This window comes from Macaca mulatta, chromosome 3, assembly GCF_049350105.2.
Source record: "Macaca mulatta isolate MMU2019108-1 chromosome 3, T2T-MMU8v2.0, whole genome shotgun sequence".
Lineage (NCBI taxonomy): Eukaryota > Metazoa > Chordata > Mammalia > Primates > Cercopithecidae > Macaca > Macaca mulatta.
This window is the reverse complement of record NC_133408.1, coordinates 46,790,429-46,813,025: the sequence shown is the minus strand read 5'-3', so window position 1 is coordinate 46,813,025 and position 22,597 is coordinate 46,790,429. Positions and strand designations below refer to the sequence as shown.

At 43.6% G+C, this 22,597-nt stretch overlaps 1 protein-coding gene and 1 long non-coding RNA gene across 36 annotated transcripts; one reads left to right on the top strand and one right to left on the bottom strand.

Moving 5' to 3' along the window:
* Window positions 1-3,622: 3,622 nt before the first annotated feature.
* On the bottom strand, window positions 3,623-22,495 carry ZNF655 (zinc finger protein 655). Of its 35 annotated transcripts, none has more exons than XR_013414707.1 (7): window positions 22,116-22,303; window positions 20,131-20,293; window positions 18,852-18,937; window positions 18,281-18,431; window positions 8,258-8,362; window positions 5,552-7,807; window positions 3,623-4,761 (listed from the first exon to the last, which is right to left on the bottom strand). XR_013414707.1 is itself a non-coding variant. In XM_077995237.1 (6 exons), exons 4-6 carry the CDS (start codon window positions 18,312-18,314, stop codon window positions 6,468-6,470), a joined length of 1,479 nt encoding a protein of 492 aa, XP_077851363.1. In that variant the 5' UTR covers window positions 18,315-18,407; window positions 18,852-19,882; window positions 20,131-20,293; window positions 22,350-22,495; the 3' UTR covers window positions 3,623-6,467. The 35 variants fall into 35 exon arrangements, 25 of the variants coding, with proteins under 25 accessions (XP_077851363.1, XP_077851356.1, XP_014989816.1 ...); XR_013414708.1 differs by having other exon boundaries at window positions 18,281-18,407; XR_013414713.1 differs by lacking the exons at window positions 18,852-18,937; window positions 22,116-22,303 and adding an exon at window positions 22,350-22,495 and having other exon boundaries at window positions 18,281-18,407.
* On the top strand, window positions 17,853-22,314 carry LOC144339719 (uncharacterized). Its single transcript, XR_013415076.1, has 2 exons — window positions 17,853-20,452; window positions 21,717-22,314. It is a non-coding gene; the product is annotated as an uncharacterized LOC144339719 (long non-coding RNA).
* Window positions 22,496-22,597: the final 102 nt, after the last annotated feature.

Below are 22,597 nucleotides of genomic sequence, written 5' to 3'. Positions count from 1 at the left end.
CTTAGAAACCGGCGGCGGGCCCCGCCCCTGCGACCAGGAGCCCTGCAAGCTGGGCCCCGCTGTCAACCGCGTTTCCAGCCGCTACGGTGCTGACCCCGCTTCTGTTCGCACGGGGGCGCGCAGCTCGCCCACTCACCCTAGAGGGCGCAAGGAAACCGCGGGGTTAGCTGCGCGCACTTCGGAGTCTATTCTGGGCGGCTCGGAGGCCTCATCTCGATAGCGGGCCCTCCAAGAACCGCCCTGGTCCAGAGCAGGATAGGATGGGGGTTCCCCAAGGGAGGACTGCAGGAAGATGGAACGGGATTTCTTCACCTGCCCTTCATCGCCTAAGTGGGCCTACACTCTAACTGGCTGTCCCTTCCGTGTCATCGCCACGGTCCCCATGTGCACCCCGTTTGTCCTCCCCTCTTCCTGCCCTATGTCGCCTCCCCTCAACTTCACCTCCTTTCGTGACCGCTGGCCGGGTTGACCCTGCGGGGCCTGCGCTCTTCACCCTCAGGCCAGCCTATTCTTGTCTCCCTGTGTGCACCCCAATGCCTCCCAGTTTGGCCTGGAGTATGTATTAGGTTGGTGCAAAAGTAACTGTGGTTTTGCAATTTTTTACAAATGGCAAAAAACGCGATTACTTTTGCACCACCTATAAATAGGCAGGGGGAACGGACAAGAAAAAGCCTTAGAGAAGGCGCCAAGAGCCAATCACCTAGCCCGCCAGGAGTATTGGTTTGCCAGAGGCATGAGATATATTGAAGCAGAAAAGGAAGAAAAAAGATTAAGGAGACAAATTGTTCATAAGGGGTTTCCTGATAAACTCAGAAACAGCAACTACCAGTTATGAAGCATTTAAACTGACACTCATTAATCCTCACAACGGTCCTGTGCAGGTGGTGTTTTTTTTTTTTTACCATCTTACATTCTGGAGCTGCAGTTGGTATGCAACAAAGGCAGCATTTGAACCCTGGCCTGCTCATACCAGAGCGGGGGCATCTAACTGCACCCACAAAGGACAATGGAGGAAGACTGTGTCATTATAACATGAGCAAATGGGGAAAAGACAAAAACAAATGCTTTTATTATGCCCAGGTTGTAAATTTATAAACACGAATGAAATACACATACAAGAGGATGAGGCAGGAAATCACTTAAACCTGGGAGGCAGCGGTTGCACTGAGCCAAGATCGCATCACTGCACTCCACCCTGGGCGAGAGAGCAAGATTGTCTCTAAAAAAAAAAAAAAAGTGGTTCCATATGATACAAATGTTAGAAAAAGGACAGATGTTAGTTTGCTGACTCCGGCAAGGAGTTACCTTTTGGGTGGTAGTTCTCACCACAGCCCAGGATGCCAATGTATTCTCTAGTTACATGTTAAGATCTCCAAATCCAGGGCATCCCTCCTCAAACAATGCCAGTCCTACACTGCTAAATGTTTACTGAATGAATGGATGAATGAAGGCAACATTTTTAGATGTGGGAATCCCACAGTGCTTGGTTCTCTAGATTAATCTCTAGGGGCCTCCTTTGAACTTGGTTCTTCAACCTCCTCAGTTGCCCACATACTACATCCTAGGGTGAGGCATTTCTCCAGACTTCACTTATTACCTTGAAAGTGCCATACTCTCACATGTAGGCCTTGACATGCCAGCTCTTTTGCTAAAACTCTTCCTGCTCCTCTCCCCATGTTCCCCACCTGTCATCTACTTCTATCCACCCTTTTACTCAGGCCAAAAACCTAGGAATTTTCCCATTACCACTTTGCTCCACTGCTATAACCAGAGGTGACAGTGACTCATAGCAAGGATACATGTCCACCAGCAAGTTCTGGTTATCAGAAAAATTTAAGAGTAAATTTGGTCACCGTGTAATGGAAATGCAAATCTAGTGATGGCAGCAGCGGTATCTTGACAGGAGATATGAATTTGGGAGCTCTGACCTGTGACCTGTCATTGTCAAAACTGTCCAAACCTGTTTCAGAGCACAGGTTTGACTAGCTCCCTAAAAAAACCTCAGGATATTCTCTCCTAGTATCCCAGAGAGCTCTGGGAGCACTTGAGATCAGTTGCAAACTAATGACAATGAGTCATCAGCAATGTACTAGGGAATGAAGAGCTATCAAACTTCTCTGGGTTTTGAGATCTGTGTAATACCAACATCACTTTGGGGTATATTGTTGTTTTGTGTGTTTTCTTAAGACAAAGTCTCTCTGTCACCCAGGCTGGAGTGCAGTGGCACAATCTCGGCTCATTGCAACCTCTGCCTCCCAGGCTCAAGCTATTGTTGTGCCTCAGCCTCCCAGGTAGCTGGAATTTTAGGCGCACACCACCACGCTTGGCTAATTTTTCTATTTTAAATATAGACCGGGTTTTGCCATGTTGGCCAGGCTGGTCTCAAACTCCTGACCTTAAGTGATCTGCCCGCCTCAGCCTCCCAAAGGGTTGGGATTACAGGCGTGAGCCACTGCACCAGGGCTGGGGTATGTTTACTAAAACATTCATCTGTAAAATGAAGCTAGCTGCTTTGCAGAATTGAGAATAAAGTTTAGATATGTACAAACATACGTGTGTGTAGGTAGGTGGAAAGACAGAAGATAAAGGTGCTCTCTACTATTCTTTTCTCTTCTCTCCCCTTTCAAGACCAAAATGACTCAGAACACAAACTCATGTATCAGGCCCCTTAAATAGCTGCTTAAAGGATTGCCCTGAAGGACTATTTTGATTCCGCATTTTTTAAAGTTTTATTTTATTTTATTTTAGAGACAGAGTTTTGCTCGTTGCCTAGGCTGGAGTGCAATGGCGTGGTCTTGGTTCATCCCAACCTCCACCTCCCAGGTTCAAGGGATTCTCCTGCCTCAGCCTCCCGAGTAGCTGGGATTACAGGCATGTGCCACCACGCCTGGCTAATTTTTTGTATTTTTAGTAGAGACGGGGTTTCTTCATGTTGGTCAGGCTGGTCTCAAACTCCCGACCTCAGGAGATCCACCCACCTTGGCCTCCCAAAGTGCTGGGATTACAAGCATGAGCCACCACGCCCAGGAAAGTTTTACTTATTTAAAAAATATGGCTGGGCACGGCGGCTCACACCTGTAATCCCAGCACTTTGGGGGACCGAGGCAGGCAGATCACCTGAGGTCAGGAGTTTGAGACCAGGCTGGCCAACATAGTAAAACCCTGTCTCTACTAAAAATACAAAAATCAGCCAGGCAAGGTGGCAGGTGCCTGTAATCCCAGCTACTTGGGAGGCTGACACAAGACAATCACTTGAACCCGAGGCGGAGGTTGCAGTGAGCCAAGATTGCGCCACTGCACTCCAGCCTGGGCAACAGAATGAGACTCTGTCTCAAAAAAAAAAAAAAAAAAAAAAAAAATTCCTAGTTCTACTGAAACCTCAAACTATTTAGTCTTATTTTATATACCAACAACTTTCCAATCAAATCTGCTTTAAGTTCCAAACATTCAGCTTTTGTTCCAGAGGTCTGTGGAAAAGCAAGCTTTGCATCAATGCAAAGGAAAATGATCCACTCTTGCTGTGAAGCAAGTTTCAGGAAGGAAAGGAGTTGCAGCCAGAGGTGATTCCAACATTCCCAAATGCTTCTGGCTGAGACCTTCAGATTTTGTTTGAAACAAATTCTCAGAATACCAAACACACCTTTATTCAAGTGGAAGTACAAAAGCACATTCCTAAACCAAATGCATACATGTGATTTTTACATATTCTGCTTTTTAGGGATTACATAATCCTGTTTCAGTCACCACAGGTGACTACTGGTCTCTATACATAAGGGTATACATGTTTGATAGGAAAAAACACATGCATTTTTCATTTGCTTTTACATTTAGATCAATTCATTTATATATCAATTTCATTTAGATTCCTACCTTGCCTTGATGAGATCCTATTCTTGCTGATGGCAAAGAAGTAAAATATAGTGGCAGAACTATCCTAGAGGTTAGCCATAGGAAGATTACAGAGTGAGCAATATATTTTTATATATTTGTTGAGGGTCCCTACTGAATATTATTAACACTGAACTATGAAAGCCTCAATTGCTGGACTGACAACAAGAATTTTAAACATCTGTCTCACTCACAAAATGTTATAAAGCTTAAGACAGAAAAATACAAAATGTTTTGACATTACCTAAAGAATCATGAACTCTTGTTCGGTGTATGATGGTGGCCCTGAACTTGAGCCAACATCTGTAATCGCTTTTATCAATCAAAAAGCCATGTTCTTTTATATAGCCTGTAGACTATTAAAATACAAAAATGTGGCAATGGATAAACAACTATACACAAAGCCCTCACACTTCAAATACTGTCCTGGATTGATGAGGGGGGAAGCAGAATTCAATATTTATCTGCAATCCTAATGGTTAAAATTTTACCAGGAACAGACCTGCCACTCTTGAAATACTGTCTCTGAGATTAACATAAGAACAGCATCATCTCTGTTGGAAGGCTACATTCCCATATGATGCTGATTTGTGTGTGTTTTTATTTAATTAATTTATTTATTTATTTGAGACAGAGTCCTGCTCTGTCGCCCAGGCTGGAGTGCAGTGGCGCGACCTCAGCTCACTGTAACCTCCACCTCCCAGGTTCAGGCGGTTCTCCTGCCTCAGCCTCCTGAGTAGCTGGGATTACAGGCACACGCCACCACGCCCGGCTAATTTTTGTATTTTTAGTACAGACGGGGTTTCACCAAGTTGGCCAGGATGGTCTGGATCGCCTGACCTCGTGATCCACCTGCCTCAGCCTCCCAAAGTGCTGGGATTACAGGTGTGAGCCACCGCGCCCAGCCTGTGTATCTTCTTTATGTTTACCCTACCAAAAGCAGACCTGAGCATTTTGCTGGCCTGAGAGGTATATAAAAGAACTCTAAGCTTAGGCATGCAGAATAGGCACTGGATGAATGTAGTGAGGCTACCAGGAGTCTCGGTGGCTCCCTGATGTCCTTATCATCTCTCTTCTTCGCAGACTGTGGATGCACATAAGACAGCTAAAACCTTGGGCATCATTTGAAAATGTCTGGCTGCCTGCTACAATCTCAGGAGAGAGAATCCTTCATACTTACATTGGACTGGATGTATTTTCAATCCAATTATTTTTCTAAAAAAGATGCTTCGCTTTAGGAAATAAGACACCAGACCAGCAACATCAAGTAGGTATGGAATACTTGCTGGTGAAACGCTTAAAATTAGGAAACTTCTAAATCTTCTAAAGGTGCTTAAGAGAATGGAGAAGTTAATCAACAGGAATCCAAGTGTTGTGGCTGTAAAGCAATATGACATAGGATCCCTAGTAAAGAGCAGGCCTAAGAGTTGGTTTTGGAGAGAACTTAGGCCAAGAACAGCAGAAAAAGCTAAATGAGCTACTTATGTCGATGTGTTTTAACACTGGTGCATTAGCAGTATCTTACGGAAGTTGTGAACACTAAGAACCAATTTCAAAAAAAAAATAAAAATGTTTATAGGGCATATTAAAATAAAAACAGCTTAAATGAGTTCTATGAATAAAATAGGCCCGGCACAGTGACTCACGCCTGTAACCCCAGCACTTTGGGAGGACAGGTGGGAGGATTGCTCGAGGCCAGGAATTTGAGACCAGCCTGGGCAACAAAGCAAGACCCCATCTCTGTTCTTTTTAATATCAAAATTATAATAAAAAAGTAAAAATAAATGTACCTACTTAGAATACATATTAAATAAAGGAACTCCATGAGAAAATGGCACTGCATTTACCAAGTCAACCCTAAATTTTTGTGTAATGAAAAAGATTGGGACTACATATTAACAATTTCATAAACAAATAATCAACAATTTTCTCTCCATTATTTTGATGTTGGGTAAAGCCTGAAATGTGGTGTCAAGCTTTTCCATTTGCATTACATCAAATTCTTGTCTACTACGGATATTCTGATATGACAAAGACTAAACTCCTATTGAAAGATTTGCCATTTACTACACTCAAATAAGTTATCTTAGGTATAAATTCTTTGATGTTGAATGAGTGTTGGGTTATGACTGAATCTCCTCACACACATACATGTTTATTACATTTATAATCTTTTTGCATGGCATGAATTTGATACTAAACAAGGTAGTTTCTTTGACTGATGGCTTTTTCACATTCACTGCAGCAATGGAATTTTATTCCCGTGTGAATTATCCGAATGTGACTAAGATATGAAAATATTAACAGCATGAAAAATTTACCACATTCAATACATTTATAAGATTTCTCACTGGTATCGATTTCCGGAGTCAATTAGAAGTTTAACACTAATACCTTTTCTTCATTCGTCACATTCAGAGGGTTTCCCTCTGGTGTGAATTATCTGATGCTGAGCAATGGTTGAGCTATGACTGAAGGTTTTACCACATGCAGTACATACATGATTTCTCTCTGGTGTGAACGCTCAGATGCTGAATGAAGCCTGAATTTGACTAAATGTCTTCCCATCTTCATTACATTCATGAGTTCTCTTTGGTATGAATGCTCTGATGTTGAACCAGGTGTGCTCTCTGACTGGAGTTCTTTTCCCATACATCACAATCAAAGGCTTTCTGTCTGGTGAGGACTTCTTGTTGCAGGATAAGATCTGAGCTATGACTGTAACTACCCTCATACTCATTACATTCATATGATTTCTCTTTCCTATGCATTTTGTGATGCTGAATAAGGCATGAGGTTTGACTGAAAGCTTTTCCACATTCATTACATTCATGCGCTTTCTCTCCTGTGTGAATTCTTTGATGCTGAATAAGATGTGAATTCAATCTGAAGTCTTTTCCACATTCATTACACGTATAGGGCTTTTCTCTGAAATGAATTCCTTGTTGTTTAATATAGGTCAACCCATATTCATCATACTCATAGGCTTTCTCTTCATGATGGACCCTCTGATGTTCAAGTAGGTATGAAGTATGGCAGAAGTCACTGCCACATATAGTACACTTACAGGGCATCTCTTTGTGAATTTTCTGATGTTGAGTAAGGTGGACACTACGACTGAAGACTCTTTCACAACTGCTACATTTGTAAGATTTGGCTCTGGTGTGAATTTTCTTGTGCTGAATAATGCCTGAGCTTGGACTACAGGATTTATCAGACGCTTCACAGGATTTATCAGATGCTTCACATTTGTAAGGTTTTTCTCTAGTGTGTATTCTTTTATGTCGACTAAGACTTGAGCTCTGACTGAAAGACTTCTCACATTCTTTACATTTGTAGGGCTTCTCTCTAGTATGGATTCTCTGATGTCTAGTAAGGGCTGAACTCTGATGGAAAATTTTCCCACATACATCACATTTATAGGATTTCTCAGTGTTAGGGATGCTCTCCCATTTATTAAGGTGGGAGAGATCCATTAAGCTTTCCTTACATTCACTACTCTGAAAATCCTGTGTTAGATTTATGTGTTCATGTTTACCAGAGGCTGAATTCTGGCTGAAGCTCATGTCGTACTTATCACTGTCATCGGTCTTCTGTATTCTAAGAACTCTCTGATCCGCATCAATAGGAGAGTCCAGACTGAAGCTTTTCTCGGGTTCATTACATTCATTGTTCTTCTCACTGGTGAAGGTTTCCTTGCTGATTGTTATTTGCCTAAACTCTCTCTCCAGGTACAGAAATTTCCTTAGAATTTCCTGAAGCCTTTCTAATCTGTCCTCAGACTTATACACTTCTCTAGTCTCAGGAACTTGGGTAATACCGTGTTTGAGTCTTCCTACTCTCACTTTGTACGAATGTACTTCTTCCGAAATTTTCTGCTTAGGAATCGACAGCTTGTTTTCTTCTCTGGTCTCTCCATCTGATACAATATATAAATAGAAAATGCAAACGTAATCTGTACCCTGTGCTTAGGAAAAGAAAACTCAGATGAGAAAACTAAACAATGTAGTATCTACAAGGACAAGAAAAGTTTATTTCCTCTGAAAAACAGGCACAAAATCTCAACAGCAGAAGTAAGGGCATAAACAGGAGCAGTGAGGTAAAACAGCGGACATGTTCAGCAGAGTAAGGAGATAACAGGGAAACAGTTGAAAGAATTTTAGATAAGCAACTTCATTAGGGGTCTAGTACGACATATGCACAGGTACTAAACAAATGGGAAAGGTCAGCCTAACTGAAGGGAAAAGGAAGGAACTCTCCATGCTAGCACACACACAGAGCTCTTCATTCTGAGTGCCAAAGCAGCTACAACTTGGCTGAACAACTGAACTTTACTTCCCTACTAATTGATTGATTCTGCCTTACTCACCTGAGCAGTCACCTCTTAAGACTTCTCTAGTCTTAGTTTCCAGATCAAAGACCTGTAGATCCTGTTCCAGCTGGGAGATCCCATCAGGCTTGGAAATTGGAAATCCTGCTCATAGAGAAGGAAATGGAATGTGGCAATGTGTCCCCAGGTCCTACACCAGTCACTTTTTCTTTTAACTAATGATTAAGAGAGAGAGGTCAATTCTGAGAAGGCATTAATTAGGAAGGCCTGGAGAGTGAAGAGGGCAAAGATCTTCTACAAGGAGCTCAGATTTGTGCTCTAGAGAGATGTGTGTTAAGGGGCAAGGTGATGACTTGGGAGCAGAAGGATTCATTTAAATATTATTCAGACAACAGAATGTGTGCATGGGTTTGTCTTCACAGAAGTTATCATTATCACTCTCCATCTGTTACCTAAAGATTAATCTTCAGATTAGATCTGGTCTACAAGTATCAAAACGGAGGTCATCAAAATATAATTCTGCTGGACTGGAGAAAGGTGAAACTCAAGCACCTGCTGCACGGTTAGCTAACCTGTAGCAACAGAATCAGTGAAAATGAAATAAATATTCTAAGGACCAATCTCAAGAAACAATTTGTTTCAGTGCACATAAGAAAAAAAAGAGTAATATGACACATTCTTACCCATTAGGAGTGTAGTATTTATTCGATAAACATTTATGAAGTGCCTCCTCTATGCAAAGCATGCAGGGGAGAAAGAGGCCAAGAAGGTCCCTTCCCTTGAGGACCTCACACTCTACACAGAAACAGCTCTAAACAACTAACTACAATAAAATATACAGAGTAAAGTGCAATCAGTGCATCTTCACATAAAACAGTCCTTCTATGGCTTGCATAATGCAATGATTGGATATAAATCTCTTTTAAGGCTAAAGCAACACACAGTCAGCTTCCAAAGAGACAGAATTTTAATACTATTACTATCAAAGGGCAGTTTTTATATTTGTCCATCCCAGAAAGCTTCTAATAGCACACATACAAGGTCTGGCTCAAGCCCCTCATCTCCAAAAACCTTTCTCTTCATTTACTGAATGTGTACCAAATTTGTTAGTTGTTCCTCTTATCCTGACATGTCACATATAATGGTGTTTACATAGATTTTTTTTAAGTGGTTTCAGGCATTATCACTCATACTTGATTTATAAACTCTTTGATAGAAGGGACTAGGTATCTTGTATCTTGTACTTCTTTTCATTAATTTACTTAACAGCTACTTATTGAGTGCCAACTCTGTGCGCCCAAGCATCAGTGTATTAAAAGCCACCCAATTTTATAAAAAGGGCACTGGGGCTGGAAAATATGAAGAGCTGACAGCTGCCCCGAAAATTCCACGTGAGAGCCTATGAGCAAGGAGATCAGAATAGACAGAAGAAAAGTATTTACTGTGTTTCTGAAATCCTGCTGGACATTTAGAGTCAGTTCTCCTTGTGGATATTTATTTAATTAAGGTCTGCTATGTCAAATGAAATCGTTTCGGAAGTTTAAAAAGTAAAGTTAGTGTAACATGAAGCAGCAATCAATATTATTCTCAGAATTCCAATAACATAATTTGCAACTTTTAACTGAGATATTTAAGGTGTCTGTCGATATTTAGTAACTGAAAGAAATTCTGGCTGTTTATTCCATATCTACACTTAAAACACATACGCACAACCAAAAAGGTGGTCTTGATATAGGATGAGGGGTTTGATTTTAGACATCTGTTTAATGTAATGTAGGAAGGTGTAAGAGAAAATGCCCAGCAGATGAGTATGCAAACGCATACAGAGTGATAAAATGGACTTCAGAGAGTAAGAAGGGAAAGGGTGGGAGAAGGGACAAGGGAAAAAAAACTACATATTAGGCACAATGTACACTATTCCAGTGACAGGTGCACTAAAATCTCAAAATTCACCACTATGTGATATAATTCATCCATGTAACAAAAAACCACTTGTACCCCCAACACTACTGAAATAACTTTTAAAAAAAAAAAAAAAAAGAAAACGCTGAGCAGGCACAGATACAATATCACAGTTTAGAAGAGGGAACAGGGTGGGCCGGGCGCGGTGGCTCAAGCCTGTAATCCCAGCACTTTGGGAGGCCGAGACGGGTGGATCACAAGGTCAGGAGATCGAGACCATCCTGGCTAACACAGTGAAACCCCGTCTCTACTAAAAAATACAAAAAACTAGCCGGGCGAGCTGGCGGGCGCCTGTGGTCCCAGCTACTCGGGAGGCTGAGGCAGGAGAATGGCGTGAACCCGGGAGGCGGAGCTTGCAGTGAGCTGAGATCAGGCCACTGCACTCCAGCCTGGGCGACAGAGCGAGACTCCGTCTCAAAAAAAAAAAAAAAAAAAAAAAAAAAGAAGAGGGAACAGGGTATCATCAGTATCATCAAAATATTATTAAGTTTTACCAAGTATTTGGTAGGTGCCAAGTACCATGCCAAGAGCTCTCTAGGTTTTCACTCATTTAATACCATAAATTTAAAAGGTAGAAACTATTATTATAGCCATTTTACAGATGGGAATACTAAGATTCACAGAGGTTAAGTAGCTTGCCCAAGGTTACAATAACTGGCAATGCTTAGTTTTCAAACCTGTAGAGTCTTATTTCAAAACCTAGCCTTTAAACAATCTGCTAGTTAAAAAAAAATATATATATATATATACACACACATATATATATATGATTTTGCCTCCTAACAAGCCCTGAAAAAAAATAAATAATGATTGTGGACAAAATTCATCCCTTCCTCCAAATTACACACAGAAAGAACATGTAAGTTTTCTTGCCACTAGCCTAAATGCCTGTTTCCTAAATTTAACTCAAAACTTTGCTTTCAAAAATATGTACTTGCTTTACATTTTTCCTGTTTAAAATTAATGTATTAAAACCTTTTGATTTTATTTAAATCTTGAGTTTTCTAATATGATTTATAAAATATTGACAGTGAAGTAAAAGGTAATAATACAAACAACAGAGAAAAAGTGATTAGAATAATACACGGTGAGCCAGGAGCCTAAATAATTGGGAGTTGTAGAAGTGTTACTTAAAAGGGATCTATGGCTGGGCACAGAAGCTCACATCTGTAATTCCAGCACTTTGGGAGGCCAAGACGGACAGATCGCTTCAGCCCAAGAGTCAGAGACCAGCCTGGGCAACATAGTGAGATCCCATCTCTACAAAAAATACAAAAATTAGCCAGGCATGGTGGCACATGCCTGTAGTCCCAGCTACTTGGGAGGCAGAGGCATAATGATCCCTTGAGCTCAGAAGGTCCAGGCTGCAGTGAGCTGAGATCACACCATTGTACTCCAGCCTGGGTGAGAGTGAGATCCTGTCAGTCAGTCAGTCAATCAACCAATAAACCAATCAATGGGATCTATGTACCAGGCATGGTGGCTCACACATATAATCCCAGCACTTTGACAAGCCAAGGCAGGAGGATCTCATGAGCTCAGAAATTTGAGACCTGACTGGGGAACATAGACTCTGTTGCTACAAAAAATTAAAATTAAAAATTAAAAGTGATCTAAAAGATGATTTATTTTCAAGGAAATGCAAATCCCTTTACAATAAAAATGCAAACCCCGGCCAGGCGCAGTGACTCACGCCTGTAATCCTAGCACTTTGGGAGGCCAAGGCGGGCAGATCACAAGGTCAGGAGATCAAGACCATACTGGCTAACACAGTGAAACCCCGTCTCTACTAAAAATACCAAAAGTTAGCCAGGCATGGTGGCGGGTGCCTGTAGTCCCAGCTACTCGGGAAGCTGAGGCAGGAGAATCGCTTGAACCCAGGAGGCAGAGGTTGCAGTGAGCTGAGATCGCGCCACTGCACTCTAGCCTGGGCGACAAAGTGAGACTCCATTTCAAAAAAACAAAACAAAAAAAAAATGCAAACCCCTAAGCAATAATCCAAACAAAAATCAATTTGAGGAAACTCCACTATAAATAAATAATTGGAACACATTCCTAAAATTTTTATTTGTATTTAAAAATCTGGTCTATAGCTCGTATCACTTGCTGTTCTTTCCAAAATATTAAAGTTACTAGCACAAGCCAGGTACTTAATTTTTTTTTTTTTTTGGTGGGGGGGTATGGAGTTACCCAGGCTGGAGTACAATGACACAATCTTGGCTCGCTGCAACCTCCACCTCCCGGGTTCAAGTGATTCTCCAGCCTCAGCCTTCTGGGTAGCTGGAATCACAGGCACATACCACCACGCCTGGCTAATTTTTGTATTTTTAGTAGAGACAGGGTTTCACCAAGTTGGTCAGGCTGGTCTCAAACTCCTGACCTTGTGATCCGCCCATCTCACCCTCCCAAAGTGCTGGGATTACAAGCGTGAGCCACCACACCCAGTACAAGCCAGGTACTTATATGCATAATCAAATTCAATGCTGTACAACCCAGAAGGTAGACGTTGTTTTTCATGTTTTATAAATGAAGAAAATGAGTGTCAGATTAAATAATTTGCTCAACATACTGGAACCCAAGTTTGATCCCACAGTTTATATTCTTTCCAACCTACCATACTGCCTATCAAAGAAAGCATTAGTAGCAGGTTCTCTTGACACTGATGTGAATGCCTTTTTTTTTTTTTTTTGAGACAGAGTCTCACTCTGTCGCCCAGGCTGGAGTACTCTGGAGGCACAATCTCAGCTCACTGCAACCTCCACCTCTTGGGTTCAAGTGATTCTTCTGCCTCAGCCTCCAGAGTAGCTGAGATTACTGGCATGTGCCACTATGCCCAGCTAATTTTATTTTTAGTAGAGACGGGGTTTCTCCATGTTGGTCAGGCTGATCTCAAACTCTCAACCTCAGATGATCTGCCCGCCTAGGCCTCCCAAAGTGCTGGGATTACAGGTGGCTCATGCCACCACGCCCGGCCGACTCTATGCTTTCAAAATATGCACTTGTTTTACATTTTTCCCATTTAAAATTAACGTATTAAAACCTTTTGATTTTAAGGCTGGATGTGGATCACATGAGGCCAAGAGTTCAAGACCAGCCTGACCAACATGGCAAAATCCCATCTCTACTAAAAATACAAAAATTAGCTGGGTATGGTGGTGCATGCCTGTAGTCCCAGCTACTCTGGAGGCTGAGGTACAAGAATAGCTTTGGGCCTGGGAGGTGGAGGTTGCAGTGAGCTGACATTGTGCCACCACACTCCAGCCTGAGTGACAGAGCAAGCCTCTTGTCTTAAAAAAAAAAAAAAAAAAAAAAGATTTTATTTAAATCTTGAGAGTTTCCTAATAAAATTTATTTTAATCTGGTCTTCAAAAATAACAGTTAAAGCCGAGCGTGGTGTTGGCTCACATGTGTAATCCCAGGACTTTGGGGAGCTGAGGCAGGCAGATCACTTGAGTCCAGAAGTTCAACAGCCTGGGTAACAGCTAAATACCTTCTTTACTAAAAATAGAAAAAAATTACACTGTGGTACAGGCCTATATGCCCCACTACATAGAAGGCTGAGGTAGGAGGATCACCTGAGCCTGGGGGGAAGTCCAGGCTGCAGTGAGCTGTTATTTTGCCACTGTATTCCAGCCTGGGAGACAAGAGGAGACCCTGTCTCAAAAATAGTAATAATAATATTTAAAATCTGCCATATTATATGGTTTGCTGCTTTTACTACAGCTATGCTTTTAGCCATCTGAAAGTTTCACGCTTTTCTTCCTGGTCCTTAATACACAAATAATCTCTCTCCATAGCAATATCATTCTTTTGTAGATACCTGCTGGACTGGAATGTGTCCCTAGAGAGTTTTACTTTTTGAGTGCATGTCCTTCTGGTCCCAAACTATAAACTGGCCTGTCTGTCCAATTTGTTATGGCATTTTGAATTTTTCTTGTCATCAGAGTACACACAACTCACCAAAAATATTAAAAACTTCACGTGTAGTTGAACTTATAGTCCTAAAGGCACAAAGTAGTGAGAAAGTGCAGGGGCTTCAGAGGTAGATCTGGTCCCAATCCTCTCACTGATCCTGCAAAGATCACTTAACTTCTCTGAGCCTCAGTTTCCTCAGATATAAAATGGAGCAGTATCATCTGCTCACAGGGTTATAGTAAGGATTAAATGAGATATATATATCTCATTTATATATATATATATATCCCATTTATATATATATACACACACACATATAAATGTCCTATGTCTGTGTGTGTGTGTGTGTGTGTGTATACATACACACATATCTATAGCACCCAGTAACATACTGGCTGTTCAATAAATATTAAATAGCTGTGACAATGGAAAACATTCTGTGCAAAATCACTGTAATCCTTCATGACATCAAGTTAAAAAAGCAGAGAGTATGTGCCAAACATTCCCAATCTATTGACCCAGTTAGTATCAACTAGAATTTTAACAAGCATGTTTCTGAGGCCAGCATCTAATAGGGCACCTGCCACACTGACCATGTGAAAAGCAACCCGGTCCCCTTTCCCAGTCTTAATCTCCCACACTAAGTAACAGGTAACTTCCCTATGGATAGTGACCCACAAGCAAATTGTTCATTCATCATCAATGGAGTATGTTCCTTTTTAAATTATGTGGTAATGAAAACTACTTATTACCGACTTCTTTACTCAGCTATTTGTACTCTGTATATTTACTGCTACATAGTGGAAGCACTTAAGCAAAGGACCAACGTCCTGATGTCTGTGACAAATACAATCTGGAGGCCGGGCGCAGTGCCTAACACCTGTAATTCCAGCACTTTGGGAGGCCGAGGCAGGCAGATCACCAGGTCAGGAGATCGAGACCATCCTGGCTAAGATGATGAACTCCGTCTTTACTAAAAATACAACAAAAAATTAGCTGGGCATGGTGGTGGGCGCCAGTAGTCCCAGCCACTCGGGAGGCTGAGGCAGGAGAATGGTGTGAACCCGGGAGGCGGAGCTTGCAGTGAGCCGAGATCACACCACTGCATTCCAGCCTGGGCGACACAGTGAGACTCCATCTCAAAAACAAAACAAAACAAAATACAATCTGGAGCTCTTGCCATGAGAAAACGATGTAAACTGGAAAGCAGGACTGAATCATAAAGTCTTGGCTGGGTGCGGTGGCTCACGACTGTAATCCCAGCACTGTGGGAGGCTGACACGGGCAGATCACGAGGTCAGGAGATTGAGACCATCCTGGCTAACATGGTGAAACCCCGTCTCTATTAAAAGTACAAAAAAATTAGTCGGGCGTGGTGGCGAGTGCCTGTAGTCCCAGCTACTTGGGAGGCTGAGGCAGGAGAATGGCATGAACCCAGGAGGCGGAGCTTGCAGTGAGGCGAGATGGTGCCACTGCACTCCAGCATGGGCAACAGAGCGAGACTCCATCTCAAAAAAAAAAAAAAAAAAGTCTTACAACCCCAAAAAGTTAAATTAATAAATGTATAAACTTAACCCAGTTGTGCCAGAGGTTGCACATTTTTTTTGTTAAACATCAGACCTTGGCGATGACCTTGAGCAGCAAGATATAAATCATTCCCGCAAGCTTAGTGTTCCAATAATGGAACTCTAGGCATAAATGAGTTAAATTTCAGATGAAGTTTGCTGAATCCACTAATATGAAAATGACTTCCCAATGATTGTAAAAATAACTGCTAAGGAGATGCTGCTAACTTGATCACAAAAGCAAGATGAGTAGAAGGGTCTCTTACATCATGTGTATGTCTCTTGTACGTGTAAGTGTGCATGCATGTGGAGTGTGCATGCAGAGATAAGAGAGGAAATGGGATAAAGTTCAATCTATAGCATACTATGCTATTAGACTGCATTAAACTGCTACAAAGTTTCTTTACTTCAAAAAGTAGACAGGTTAACTGTTGGAAACTCTGTAATTATTAGACAAAATTAACAGTACTTTACAATTATATGTATGTCACTTTACAGTTTACAAAGTTATTAAGTAGATATTCATTTTGATGTGCTGAAATAAATTTAACTTCTTTGCCCTCCCTTCTCCCCTCCATCAAGGACAGAGTAAGGAACACTTAATCAGGAAAGGCAATATAAACACATCAATCTGTACAGAACCACAAAGAATAAAGGGGAAGAAGGTAGGACCTTGAAGAGGGCCACAGGGACTTCAAGGAAGGAAGAAACCAGAATGTTAAACATGAGGAAAGCCCAGGGTTCACAGGAGAGTTAGGCACCATACGGGGCAGGTTGTGTTTGCCACATAAAAGGAGGGGCACACAGCGTAAGTTTCACATTCTAAAATAATACGAAAAGACCGTAACTGAAGAGCTGAAGTTGGAATTTCTGGTTTCTCACAACACAAGTAGATGATGACCACAAACCATGGTTTCTGAATGAACTGAGTTCAAAATGCATCTGGTTGCAACAGAGGGCTTCCTTGGACCCTAACATTAGAAATTAAACAGAGGTAATTTGAGGAGCTGCGATTTTACACAGTGGTGGCATCCTGGGGAGCTTCTATTCCATCAGTCAAGTTTAATATCTCACAATCGTGGAAAAGGAGTTTCCGAGCAGGGACGAGCAATATCGATGGGAAGCCGATACTTGGGCCATCTCTTGGAGATTCCTGCTGTAAGGATGGCAAGTGTTTCTCCAGAGAAAGCACTTGCCTGGGTATGACTCAGGGCCGGGCAGGAATTCACACTATGAATCCGGGTGGTGGGAAGGCGGAGAAGTATGCCTACAAAGATTAAAGAGCCGGGAATGGAAAACACACTAAAAACCGTCCCAGTGGGCAGGCTGCCTCCCCACAGATAAGAAGACCTTGAATTCTGAGCATAATCAGCGGGAGACAAAGCAATGCCCTGGATACCAGCAGCATAGACAAAGCCAACGGGAAAAAAAAGAAAATAAAACGCGTGATTCAGTATTTACACACACAAAAAGAAGAGTGCAGAAGCAAGCAAGAAACTAAAGAAAAAGGAGGCCGGCTGCAGTGGCTCATGCCTGTAATTCCAGCACTTTGGGAGGCTGAGGAGGGTGGATCACTTGAGGTCAAGAGTTCGAGATCAGCCTGACCAGCACAGTGAAACTCCGTCTCCTCTAAAAATACAAAATTAGCCGGGCGTGGTGGCCCACGCCTGTAATCCCAGCTACTTGGGAGGCTGAGGCAGGAGAATTGCTTGAACCCGGGAGGCAGAGATTGCAGTGAGCTGAGATTGCACCATTGCACTCCAGCCTGGGCAACAAGAGTGAAACTCTGTCTAAACATAAAATTAAATTAAAAATATAATATAAAAAATAAACTAAAGAGAAAGGAACAATGCTCACACCAAGGGAGCTGCCGACAAACCCTACTGATGCTTCCCGGCAGCACTACAGCTTGCCTAGTCCCAGCTTCCTACTATACCTTTCAAAATGACAATGGAGAGATATGAGTTAAGCATTGACCCCACCTCAGCGTGGGGTAAACGTCTGAGATTTCTGCTGCCCTGGGTGCGGTTACGTTGGATTACCATTCTGGGTGACTCACTGAAATGTACTCACAGTGAGTCATGCCTTCAAATGACATCTCAAGTTCTGCCTGCTTGGAGATACATCTGGGGATCTTAAGGGGTGAGGGACTACTCAGCAAGAAGGAATTTAGCCTGTCTTTTTAAACGGCATTTCTTTTTCCTGGAAAAATGGGAAATTCTCCAACTCTCCAATACAGGGACACTGAGATACCAAAGAGGAAAAGTGTCCGGTTGGAGGTTGGGAGGCCACCCTGGGGTCTCTCCTACAAAAATGGAAGAGAGAAGAGTGAGAAATCAAGCAAAGCACAAGAAAGTTTCCCTTTGCTAAAAGGGAACAGATGCCCCACAATGGCCAGAAATATGAACTGGGGATGAGGAGAATATCTCCTCTTGGCACCCCCAAACAAACCTTAATTATCCCTCCCAGAGAAGATGACATGAAAGATAAGGATTCAGAGGTTCTAAGACCTGGAATCTAAGCCACACTCTACAGACCTTCTCAGAGACCTTATACTTATGAAGAAACAAGAAAGTAAAGAAATTCAAATAGATAAACCAAATAATAAGGAAGTCCTTACCCAGTGAGACCACGTTCCCATAATTCTCTAACATCACTTCTCTGTAGAGGTCCCTCTGAACAGGGTCCAGGTATCCCCATTCCTCTCGAGTAAGGTGCACAGCCACATCCTCGAATGTCACAAACTCCTGAAATAACACATCCTGGCTGCTCTGAGGAATGAGAACACTATAGTACCACGGCCAGAGAATGAAGATCATAGCGAGGGAATGAGAACACTGTAGCATCATGGCCAGAGAATGAAGATCACAGAGAGGGTATCCGGTATGTACTTACGTTGAGGAGGAGGGAGAACAGATTAGAACCTATGGAATAAAGCCCATAACCCTTAAACATCTAATAAGCACCCGTCACACAACCATGAACAAAGAAAAAACAGAGTTTGCTCATGGTACTGGGGAGATGGGAAGTTGGTTTATGTGAAGTCCAGGTCTCTGAAGAGGATCAATTCCCAAACTGGATTCTGCTATTGAAAAAAATTCCAGGCAAGGTCTACAGATGGGATGAGTGAGAGGCCACACTCCATCAGTAGCAATAGTCCCTGAGGAAATGCAGAGGGTTCCTCAGCTCACCTGGTACCTGGCTGTCAAGAGCGCAGCTGCCTGGTCTCCTGGGCTTCCCTCACAGGGAAGAGCAGGCACCTGGGGAACAGGTGGAGCTGAGGGAGGAGAAAGGAGTGAAGGGTGAGAGCAGCCCTAACCCAGGACTCCCTTTCAGAGGAGGCCTCTCCAGCCCAGGGGGTGTCAGCAGGACCCTCCTCAATACTCTAGTAAAACCAATGAACATTTTTTAGGTATTGGGTTGTGTCTACTCTGCTTTGTCTCAGTACTTGCATGTCTTATGCAAGTTTAGACCTGTGATACAGGATTTTCTTAGGAAAGCTTGTATTTCACTTTATTTTCATCACATGACAGTCCTCTTACAGAGGAGTAAGACTATACTTGTTTTGCAGATGGGCAAAGCAAAGCATAAAGACTTGTGGGGACTTGTCCTGGGCTAGGGTTATTTAGCAGACTTCTGACCCTTTCCAGGCACTGTTCTAGACACTTGATAAGCCTTTCTCTTGTGAATGGGCACTGTCTCAACCAGTGTGTAAGGCCCCCAAGAACAAGAAATGGTCATCTGTTTCCTCGAAATCTTTTCTACAGTCCCACAATCCCCCACAGCACTCTACACATTGTGCCACTTGATCTGTGTGGGTGACACACAAGTTATTTCAGGCACTAGGGTTAACCACAGGCAATCTAAGACACAGCTCTTACAAAACAAAGGAAGAAAAAGACCAATCTACCTATACGATACAGAAAAGTGTGACTGCATAGTCAAAATACAGTATATATACATTCATACAGGCATTGTGTCCAACCAAGGAATTAAATGGTTGCTTCCTCGACCAAATTTAGTCTAGTCACAAAAAACTGCAGTTACAACAGAATGGATGGCAGGTGACAAAGCAAAGCAAAACTAAGTGAAGGGAACCAGGGAAGGAAAGGTCCTGAATCTAAGAGGAAGTGAGAGCCAGGAAAGGACTGTGAGATGTGGCAAAAGCAGCATATTTTAGAAATTATTCCGGATGTGAGAACTGGGATGAAGTGAAGGTTGCCTGAAGGAAAAACAACCACAGCGAGTAAGTAGCCATCACTCTGCTTATTTAAGAAAGATGAGCTGTCCTTAATAAAAGGGCTCAGACTAGGACTGAACTGAGTCACACCTGCCCCTGCTTTCATTCCTCCCTCTAGGGACCACATTCTTATTCCAGTTCTTGACCTCTCTCACACCAGTCCCAGGAGCCCCCTCGGGAGCCCCTCCACACTCCCACTCTCCCGGATAGAAGTGCTATCTCTGCCTTACCCCCAGCGAGTCCCTGTTCCATGTCGGTGTCCTGCACAAACTGAGGCTCTGGGGACAGACACTCAGACTGGGTCTCCAAAGACTGAAACTGGACCCTTGGTGACCCTGCTGCTTCCTGGGCTGGTATTTCCTCCATCACTGCTCTGGAGGACAATGACCATCACTGCAAGGTGAGATTAAGATAAATTACTGTAATAAGTTAAAACATTTCATCATTTTATATCATCAGGACTTTGCAAAATATCTTACACACTGAGGATATTCAATAAAAATTAGTTGATAATGATTAACCACCCTAAATAAGTTACAGAGGCCTGGCGCGGTGGCTCACGCCTGTAATCCCAGCACTTTGGGAGGCCGAGACGGGCAGATCACGAGGTCAGGAGATCGAGACCATCCTGGCTAACACAGTGAAACCCCGTCTCTACTAAAAAATACAAAAAACTAGCCGGGCGTGGTGGCGGGCACCTGTAGTCCCAGCTACTCAGAAGGCTGAGGCAGGAGTATGGCGTAAACCCGGGAGGCGGAGCTTGCAGTGAGCTGAGATCTGGCCACTGCACTCCAGCCTGGGTGACAGAGCGAGACTCCATCTCAAAAAAAAAAAAAAAAAAAAAAAAAAAAGTTACAGAAAAATGGGGCCAGGTGCAGTGGCCTGTAATCCCAGCACTTTGGGAGGCTGAGGCGGGACAATCACTTGAGGTCAAGAGTTTGAGACCAGCCTGATCAACATGGTGCAACTTCATCTCTACTAAAAACACAAAAATGAGCCAGCATGCTGGTACTGGTCTGTAATCCCAGCTATTTGGGAGGCTGAGGCAGGAGAATTGCTTGAATCCAGAAGGCATACGTTGCAGTGAGCCAAGATCTCACCACTGCACTCCAACCTGGGTAACAGAGTGAGACTCCGTCTCAAAGAAAAAAAGAGAAAGAAAGAAAAAGAAATATGGATATGCTTCAGCTTTAAATACTTAAAAACCAAATCATATGATCCAAGTATGGAGGAGTCTCTAATTTGGAATTCGCAGCATTAAAAAAAATCAACACAGTACAATTCAATAGTGTAAAACTTTCTGTAGAAAGTTTAAAATATTTAAAATTGGCCACGTGGGGTGGCTCGAGCCTGTAATCCCAACACTTTGGGAGGCCCAGACGGGTGGATCCCTTAAGCTCAGGAGTTCCAGACCGTCCTGGACAACACGGTGAAACCCCATCTCTACAAAAAATAAAAATAAATAGCCAAGCGTGGTGGGCCAGGCCTGTAGTTCCAGCTACTGCAAAGGCCAAGGAAGGAGAATCGCTTGAGCTTGGGAGGTAGAGGCTGCAGTGAGCTATGACTGCGCCACTACACTCCAGCCTGTATGACAGCCCGTCTCAAATCAAATATTTAAAATTTACAATTTTCTTTGGAGGCTCAAGTTGGTGCCCAGAGAAAAACGCTGGTTATGATTACTCATTTTAATTTTGTTTTACTAGAGATGGGAGTTTCCCTATGTTGCCCAGGTTGGACTTGAACTCCTGGCCTCAAGCAATCCTCCCACCTCGGCCTCCCAAACTGCGGGGATTACAGGCGTGAACCACCGTGACAGGCCCGCGTTTACGTAAATAAACTCATTTAAATAAATAAATAAACAGCAGCCCCCTTAGGAATGTCTTGGTAACACCGTCAGCCCACTCTGATTTACTAAACGGGCTTGGCAAATAAAACTCCACTTCTGGGGCAGGCCCTTCGCTAACCCAGACCAGCTAGGCTGGCCTTTTCCCGCAATCCTGAGAGCAACGCAGGGAAAAGCCGCGGTTCGAACAGGTTTGAGCGGCGTCCTTCAGGCCCAAGGACGCATGAGGGTGCCGTCCCCCTCCCACCACCCTCGCCCTGGGCCCTCGCCGGGCTCCCAGCTCGGTCCTCAGAAGGCCTTGCCCGGCGCTGCCCTCCTCCCACTTCCCTTTTAGGCCAAGGCAAAGTCCCAAAAGAACCAGGGGGGCCATACCGACCAGCTCGCACCAGGGCACGGTCGCCGGCTCCTGACCGCGGGGCCCTAGGTCCGCGAGGTGAAGGAACCAGGGCTGAAGAAAAACAGACCCTCCTCGCACCCGGGCCTCCGCGCACTCTCGGGGAAGCAAACCACTGTCGGCCGCGAACAGACGCCGCCTCCTTCTACGCCCGTGAAGGCGAAACAAGCGGCTACCCCACTGCGACCCCAGAACGGCTTCCGGGTACTCACCGAGGGGAGGGGCGGGCCTGGCAGCTGTCCTGTCACCTACACACCCGCGCTCCGGGCCACCACAGCTTCTCCCGGGCCGCTCTAGACACCCCGGAGGCCAGCGCTTCTCGGTAGCACTTCCGGCGACGGAGTGCAGGGCCCAGAATGAGGGCCCCCTCACCCCGCCGCGGCATGAGGGTCCCGGATGTGGGTAAAAGCCCAGGATGAGGGTCCCGGATGTGAGTGAGGGCCCCGGATGTGAGTGAGGG

What these genes read in the sequence shown, in the direction of transcription:
- ZNF655 (XM_077995230.1), bottom strand. Translation starts at nt 20,266, where the DNA reads ATGGAGGAAATACCAGCCCAGGAAGCAGCAGGGTCACCAAGGGTCCAG. An exon ending in TCTTGACAGCCAGGTACCAG is followed by an intron (nt 18,432 to 18,851) that starts GTGAGCTGAGGA and finishes CTCATTCCTCAG; the next exon opens with AGCAGCCAGGATGTGTTATT. An exon ending in CTTAAGAGGTGACTGCTCAG is followed by an intron (nt 7,808 to 8,257) that starts GTGAGTAAGGCA and finishes ATATTGTATCAG; the next exon opens with ATGGAGAGACCAGAGAAGAA.